Below are 7,500 nucleotides of genomic sequence, written 5' to 3' on the forward strand. Positions count from 1 at the left end.
AGACAGAAAGGCGACACTGCAATTGGCGGACACTTTCCGAACGAGTGCTGGGAGGATGCAAGCTGGCGCTATGGGCGTGAGCGTGGGCGTGGGAGGTGCAGCACAGCTCCCCGCCTGGCTGGCGGCGACCCGTGCACTATGGGCGGTCATGGGAGCCGCCCCTAAACGGCCTATCGTAACTGCCTCCAGACTGCAAATTCGCCTCCATAAAGCAGCCATTTCCTCGCCCGCCCGTTTGGCCGCCGTCGCGCGGTTCTTGCGCTTGACGTCGCTCCCCGCCCACCCGCCCGCGCCCTCGCCATGGGATTCTTTCTAATGGCTCTCCCCCCCCCCTCCCCCCATCGAGGGTCGTTCCCGACAGCCGACCCGGGGAGGGGGGGGGGGGGATTCGCTAGCGAAAGGACTACCTGAGAAGGCCATGTCGATGACGTTTAGTTTCAGTCCCTCTGGAACCGAAACGTGGAAGCCCCGGGGCAGGCGCTGGGGAATCTATCTAAGGGATAATAAGCCGTTCATGTAATATTCACTCCCCATTCCGAAAAACATGAAAGCAGGTGCGCGCGCGCTCCCGCTCACTCCTCGAGCGCTGCGGCAGCCCCGTGGACGCCCAGTGCCCGCCCGCCCGCGCCCTTTCTGACGAGTGCGGCGCCACAAAAGAACCAAACACAAGACGCGAAAAAGAGCCCTTTGTGAGGCTCATAAAATATGGCGCAGGATCCCTCTTTTCCCCTCAGCCTCCCACCTCCGACGCCGCCTCCAGCGCCTCTTTCTCCTCCGCCCCGCTCCCCTCAACCTGCCAAGTGCGAGGGCAGGCGCCGCCTCTCCCTCTCCCCCCCTCCCCTCGGGCGAAAGGGGTCCTCGCCCCTCTCCCCCTCCCTCCTCGCCTCCCCTCTCTCCTCTCCCTTCCTCGCCCCTCCTCTCCTCTCCTCTCCCTTCCTCGCCCTCCTTCCCCCTCCCTCCCCCTTTCCTCGCCTCTGCTCCCTCCTTCTCCTCTCTCTCTCCCTTCCTCGACCTTTTCCTTCCCCTCTCCCCCCTCGCCCCCCTCCACCTGATAATGCTCCTTCCGCCCCCATAAATCATCCCTCGTCCTCCTGGCGATGCGAGCGGCGATACCCGCGCCAGGGGACTGCGTCAGAGGACCCCCCCCCCTCCTCGGACCTCTTCCTCGGGCCGCCTTCTGCTTCGCCAGCGGGAGCCGCGTCGCCCTTCCTCGGAGGGCGCTGAAGCCGACCCTCTGCGCCCGAGGAAGGGAAGGACCCCAACTCAATGTACACGGGGGGGAGGGGGCTGGGGGGGGAGGCGAGGGTGTGGTTCGAGGGGGTGGTGGAGGCAAGGGTGTGGTTCGAGGGGGGGGGGGGGGGGAGGCGGGGGTGTGGTTCGGGGGGAGGGGGGCTAAGGGGTGGGGAAGAGCCCTCTCCCCCGGTCCCCTCTCCTTCCACTCTTCCCTCTTTACTCTCCTCTTCGTCTCTCATCTGTCTCCTCTCTCTTCTCTCTTCTTCTCTTGTTTCTCTACCGTTGTACATCCATGAATATGTATGAGGGTATTCATATATATATATGTGTGTGGGTATGTATGTATGTGGGTATATATGTATGTATGCTTGTATGTATGTATGCATGTGGGTATGTATATGTTTGTATGTGGCTATACATACATGTATAATTTTGTGGGTATGTATGTATGTGTATGTGTATGTGTATGTATCTGTATATGTATTTATGTATGTGTATGTACGTATTTATGCATGAATATATGTGTATATATATGAATGTGTATATGTATGTATGTATGCATGTGGGTATGTGTGTATATATGCATGCATGTTTCTAAGTGGGTATACATACATGCATAACTATGTGGGTATGTATGTATGTATGTGGGTATGCATATATGTATATGTACGTGGGTATGTATGCATGTGTGTATGTGTATGTGTATATACATGTATGTATGTATTTATGTATATATATGTATTTATGTATATATATGTATTTATGTATGTGTATGCATGTATATGTATGTATGTAAGTATGTATGCATGAATATATATGTATATATGTATGTATATATGTATGTATATATGTATGTATATATGTATGTATGTAAGCTTGCATGTACGTATATCCGTTCACATGCACACACATACTCCAATACCGGAAGTCCTGCAGAGAGCCCAAGCTGCCGAGGCTCAACCGCCGCCGAGCGCAGCGCCGGAGGAAAACGTCGGAAAAAATCTAAAACTTCCATAACAGACTATGCTACTGCGAAGTGAGTAGAAGTCCCGTTTTGATGTAAAACTAAATAAATACATAAAGGGTAAAAGGATTGAGAGAGGGAGAGGGAGTGGGAAAGAGGGAAAGAGGGAAAGAGGGAAAGAGGGAAAGAGGGAGAGAGGGAAAGAGGGAGAGAGGGAAAGAGGGAGAGAGGGAAAGAGGGAGAGAGGGAGAGAGGGGGAGAGGGAGAGGGAGAGGGAGAGAGAAAGAGAGAGAGAGAGAGAGAGAGAGAGAGAGAGAGAGAGAGAGAGAGAGAGAGAGAGAGAGAGAGAGAGAGAGAGAGAGAGAGAGAGAGAGAGAGATTGTTGCGTACGAGTGGTCATGTGTGCGACTGTCCGTGTGCTACAGGATAGGTGTGCGCGTATGTGCGCGTGAGCGTGTGTGCGTGAGCGTGTATGCGTCCGTCCCCCCGGGTGTACACAGCTCCACTGCCTGGAGTTGATATAACTAACCCACTTTATCCTAAACCTTTAAGGGAAACAAATAACAGGTCTGGATATTACAGGAAATCAATAGCGAGCGTAACACGAGCCGGGACGTCCAGCCCCGGCACAATGCACTCAGACTACTCACCTTTCAACGAATTTGTCAAAAAGATCCCCGCGTAAATGCGTAAATATTTCTTCTATGTAGGGCTGTGAGGGAAGAGAGAGAGAAAAAAAACACGGTTAGTATCAAAGAAAAGGCGGTTGGTCTTATTTCTTACAGAGTAAAAGAGATGCATAAATATGAACACGATAAACCACACTTCCTTCTCCTCCGCGACGTGGCCCCAGATACAGCGGATCTCCCTCGTAAGCACGGCGCTCGAGGACGCCCAAGCACGCCCATAACTCATCCTTAGGCGCTCGGCCCGTAAGCCACCCCACCCCACCCCACCCCAACCCCTTCCCCCTACCCCCTGCCAGCGTGCCAGCCAGCGACGTCAGGCAGTTCGTTGACTGTCAGCCGGTTTGACTACCTACTAACCTACCTGTCCCAAGGGCCTGCAATGGTACCCCTTTTTCTGCCCTTCATTCCCTTCTGTCCCCTCTTTTATCTGTCTATCTCTAACCTCTCTATCAGTGGCTCTCAAAGGGTAAAAGTCCGGATAATGATACCGCTTGTGAGGGGAAACGAGGCACTCTCTAAAAGTGAGAGTTCCTTGGGAAAAGTAATCAATGGTAAATTCATAAACATGTGAATGAATGAGTATATCAATCAATAATAGTAATAATAAACAATTCACTACTGATGACTTACCGTTGCGAGGCTCTTCATTAAAGGACAGACAATACCATGTTCCATTATTAATGTAGTAACAATATTAGTTTTCTATCCATTCCAAAAGAAACAATGATTCAATTCCAGTTTCTTATTAAAGGAGCAATGATTTGATCTTATTCATTTACTCTCAAGAACAATGTCTAAACTCTTTATTTCCTGAGTAAAAGTTTAGTTTCTTCAAAATGTGATAAAAGTGAAACCTGTTTTCTTTCCTTTAACATCATACAACTTAAGAAGAATATGAGGTAATGGTGAATGAAACCAAAACAAGTTTGAACCAGATCTAGGCACTGTCGCCTTCCTTCTCCTTTTTCTCACCACTCTGACCACTCACTCACTCTTTCACTCACTCACTCTCTCTCGTCTCCGCCGTCGCTCCTGCCTCGCTCGTGCGCCCTGCTCGTTTCGCTCAGCTTCCGTTTTGCTTCACGCTCACGGTCGCTTCGCTTGCCACGCTTCCTCTCGCTCGCTCTCCTGCCTGCACCGCCTGCTCGCTCGCTCTCGCACTCGCTCGTTTCGCCCGCCTTGCTTCTCGCCTCTGCCTGCTCTCGCCTGCTCTCGCTCTCGCTCTCGCCTGCTCGCTCTCGCTCGCTCACTACGTTCTCCTGCCTCGCTCCTCGCTCGTTTCGCCTGCCTCCTTCCGTTCCATTCTCCCTATACCTTCCCTCCTGCTTCCTTCCTACTCCCCCCCTCCTTCTCTGCTGCCCGCTGCTCGTGACTGCCCCACGATGGCGTGGCTGGATGCCCCCGTCCTGAGACCTCGGAGCGGCGCCACGACCCGGCTTCGCGTAAGAGCAAAATAATTTTACTTGTTCCTCCTCGCCGTCTCTCCCTTGGACGAAGCCCGTGCCCCAAACTAGAGCGGAGAAGAGAAAAAAATTCACCTTCGCCATGCCACGATGCCGCGTGCTCCCACACCTCCTCACCTCATCGCCGCCCCCCCCTCCCGAGCAAGCCTCCATCTTCACCCAAACCCGTGTCTGCTGCCCTCTCCACACTCTTCCCAAAGGCCACCCCACTTACAAGGTCGGGGACTGCCAACATCAGGCAAATATGGCTGGCTCTTTCTCTCTCTCTCTCGCCTGTCCCGGAGACGGCCAGTAATTAGGCCTAGCGGACGTGTTCCCGGGCCTTAGCTCCCGCGCCATGAACAGCCGCACAAAAGGAACAAAGCCGCTGCTTGTCCTTCTCTATCGACGCCCCCCCCCCCCCAGCGCCCGAGTGCGAGGAGACGGGCACACAGCTGTTTACTCGGCCATTGTTAAGTCTTGGTTTCTAGCGTCCGCGGCTTCGTTTACGGACACGGCTGCGTCTCCGTGGGGCGCAGATGGGGCTTTTACAGCAAGTAAAAATGGGCAAGTGAGATGTCAAGCTGCCCTGAACCAGCTACACCGCGAGTCATTTATATCTTTACCGATAACAACGGCAAACAACAGTGTCGTTAAACCTATTATTGGTGTTATTGATATCCCTACATCATTATCCTCAAGAGAGCTGCCGCCATCGTCCAGCAGAGTCGCTGCCGGCCTGCCTCCTTCCCGGCTGCCCTCATCACCCGAGAGCAAACGCCGGCGACGCACCGCAATAAGGATGATCCCGCGCTTCCATAAGGAGGGAAATGAGCTCTTATCTTCCCTTTCGCCGTTCAACATCCCCCGCAAACCACCTCCACCCACTTTCCTATCTTTATTACTATTTCTCTTTATTCTTTTTCTTCTTCTTCTCTCGTCGTGGCTCGTCGTCGGAACCAGGATCGACCGCAGCGCCCTCCCGCCCGCGCGCCCGTGGCCAAGCAGGGCAGCGGCGCCCGTCGGATCACCGCCTAGCCACGCCGCCCGGTCAACGCAGGTATGCACGGGATCAATGTGGGGAGGGGGAGGGGGAGGGGAAGGGGGCGAGGGGACGGGAAGGGCGGGAGAAGACGGAAGGGGAGGGGACAGGAGGGAAGGGGAGGGAAGGAGGAGGGGACAGGAGGGAAGGGGAGGGAAGGAGGAGGGGACAGGAGGGAAGGGGAGGGAAGGAGGGAGGAGTGGAGGGGAGAGGGCAGGAGGGAGGGAAGAGAGGAAGGGGAGGGGAGGAAGAGGGAAGGAGGAGGGGAGAGAGAGGGGACAGATGAGGAAGGGAAGGGAAGGAGAAGTGGGGAGGGAGGCAGGAGGGGGGAAGAGAGAAGGTGGAGGAGAGGAAAAGAAGAGGGGGAAGGAGGGGGTGGAAGAAGGAAAAGAGGGGAGGAGAAGGAGGGGCAGACGAGGGACGGGTGAAGGAAGGAGAAGGAGAGGAAAAGAAAAGGAGGAAGAAATGAAAAAGGGAAGGAAGAAAAGTGAGGAGAAGGAGGGAAAGTAGTGGGATGGAATGAATGAGAGGGAATTGAGGAGAGGTCGAGAGGAAAAGGGAAGGAGAGAAAGGATGGTGGAAAGGGAAGAGAAAAAAAGGGGTAGAGGGGATGGAGAGCGAAAGAAGAGAAGGGAGAAGGGTGGACCGAAGAAGGGAAAAGCGAAGAGAGAAGAGGTCGAAAAATTGACATTAGAAGCTAAAAAATGGAAGAAGGGAATGAGCGAGGGCGATGGGGAGTAGGGGGATTGCAGAAAGAGATGAGAGAGGAAGGAAGAGGATAGATTACACGGAAGGAAGGAAGGAAGGAGCGAAGGAGGGAGGGAGGAAAGGAAGGAGGTAGGGAGGAAGGAAAAGAAGGAGGGAGGGAGGAAAGGAAGGAGCGAAGGAGGAAAGGAAGAAGGGAGGGAGGAATGAATAGAGGGAGCGAAGGAAGAAAGGAAGGAGGGAGGGAGGGAGGAAGGAAAAGAAGGAGCGAAGGAGGAGGGAGGAAAGGAAGGAAGGAGAGATGGAGGGAGGAAAGGAAGGAGGGAGAGAGGGAGGAAAGGAAGGAGGGAGGGAGAAAAGGAATGAAAAGAGGAAATAAAAGGAGGAAGTGAAGCAGGACAGGAAGGGAGGGAGGCACGTAAAGAAGGGAAGGAAGCACGGAGGAAAGGTAAGAAAGGAGGGAAGCACGGAAGGAGACAGGGAGGAGAAAAGGAGGGAAGGAAGGGAGACAGGGAGGGAAGCACGGAGGGAAAGAAGGAAGGAGACAGGGAGGGAAAGGAGGAAGGGAGACAGGGAGGGAAAGAAGGAAGGGAGACAGGGAGGGAAGCACGGGGGGGAGGAAGGGAGACAGGGAGGGAAGCACGGAGGGAAGGAAGGAAGGGAGACACGGAGGGAGAAAAGGAGGGAAGGGAGACAGGGAGGGAAGCACGGGGGGAAGGAAGGGAGACAGGGAGGGAAGCACGGAGGGAAGGAAGGAAGGAGACACGGAGGGAGAAAGGGAGGGAAGGGAGACAGGGAGGAAGCACGGAGGAAAGGAAGGGAGACAAGGAGGGAAGCACGGAGGGAAGGAAGGGAGACAGGGAGGGAAGGAAGGAAGGAAGGAGACACGGAGGGAGAAAGGGAGGGAAGGAAGGGAGACAGGGAGGGAAGCACGGAGGGAAGGAAGGGAGACAGGGAGGGAAGCATGGAGGGAAGGGAAGGAAGGAAGGAGACACGAAGGGAGAAAGGGAGGGAAGGGAGACAGGAGGGAAGCACGGAGGGAGGGAAGGGAGACAGGGAAGGAAGCACGGGGGGAAGGAAGGGAGACAGGGAGGGGAAGCACGGGGGAAGGAAGGGAGACAGGGAGGGAAGCACGGAGGGAAAGAAGGAAGGGAGACAGGGAGGGAAGCACGGAGGGAAGGAAGGGAGACAGGGAGGGAAGCACGGAGGGAAGGAAGGAAGGAGACACGGAGGGAGAAAGGGAAGGAAGGGAAACAGGGAGGGAAGCACGGGGGGAAGGAAGGGAGACAGGGAGGGAAGGAAGGAAGGGAGACACGGAGGGAGAAAGGGAGGGAAGGGAGACAGGGAGGGGCGTTATGAAACTCCAGGTCAGTCCATAAATCGACTCGGAGTCAATAATGAGATCACGGCGGCCATTAGCGCGGA

At 54.7% G+C, this 7,500-nt stretch overlaps 1 protein-coding gene across 1 annotated transcript in view; it reads right to left on the reverse strand.

Moving 5' to 3' along the window:
* Gprk1 (G protein-coupled receptor kinase 1) overlaps window positions 1-7,500 on the reverse strand; it is a gene marked incomplete in the record, with an annotated part of 306,144 nt that overhangs the window by 35,104 nt on the left and 263,540 nt on the right. Inside the window, 1 exon segment of the mRNA XM_070136448.1 lies at window positions 2,848-2,909. Coding sequence (XP_069992549.1) covers window positions 2,848-2,909 — 62 coding nt within the window.

The sequence above is a fragment of the Penaeus vannamei genome, chromosome 22 (genome assembly GCF_042767895.1).
Source record: "Penaeus vannamei isolate JL-2024 chromosome 22, ASM4276789v1, whole genome shotgun sequence".
Taxonomy (NCBI): Eukaryota; Metazoa; Arthropoda; class Malacostraca; order Decapoda; family Penaeidae; genus Penaeus; species Penaeus vannamei.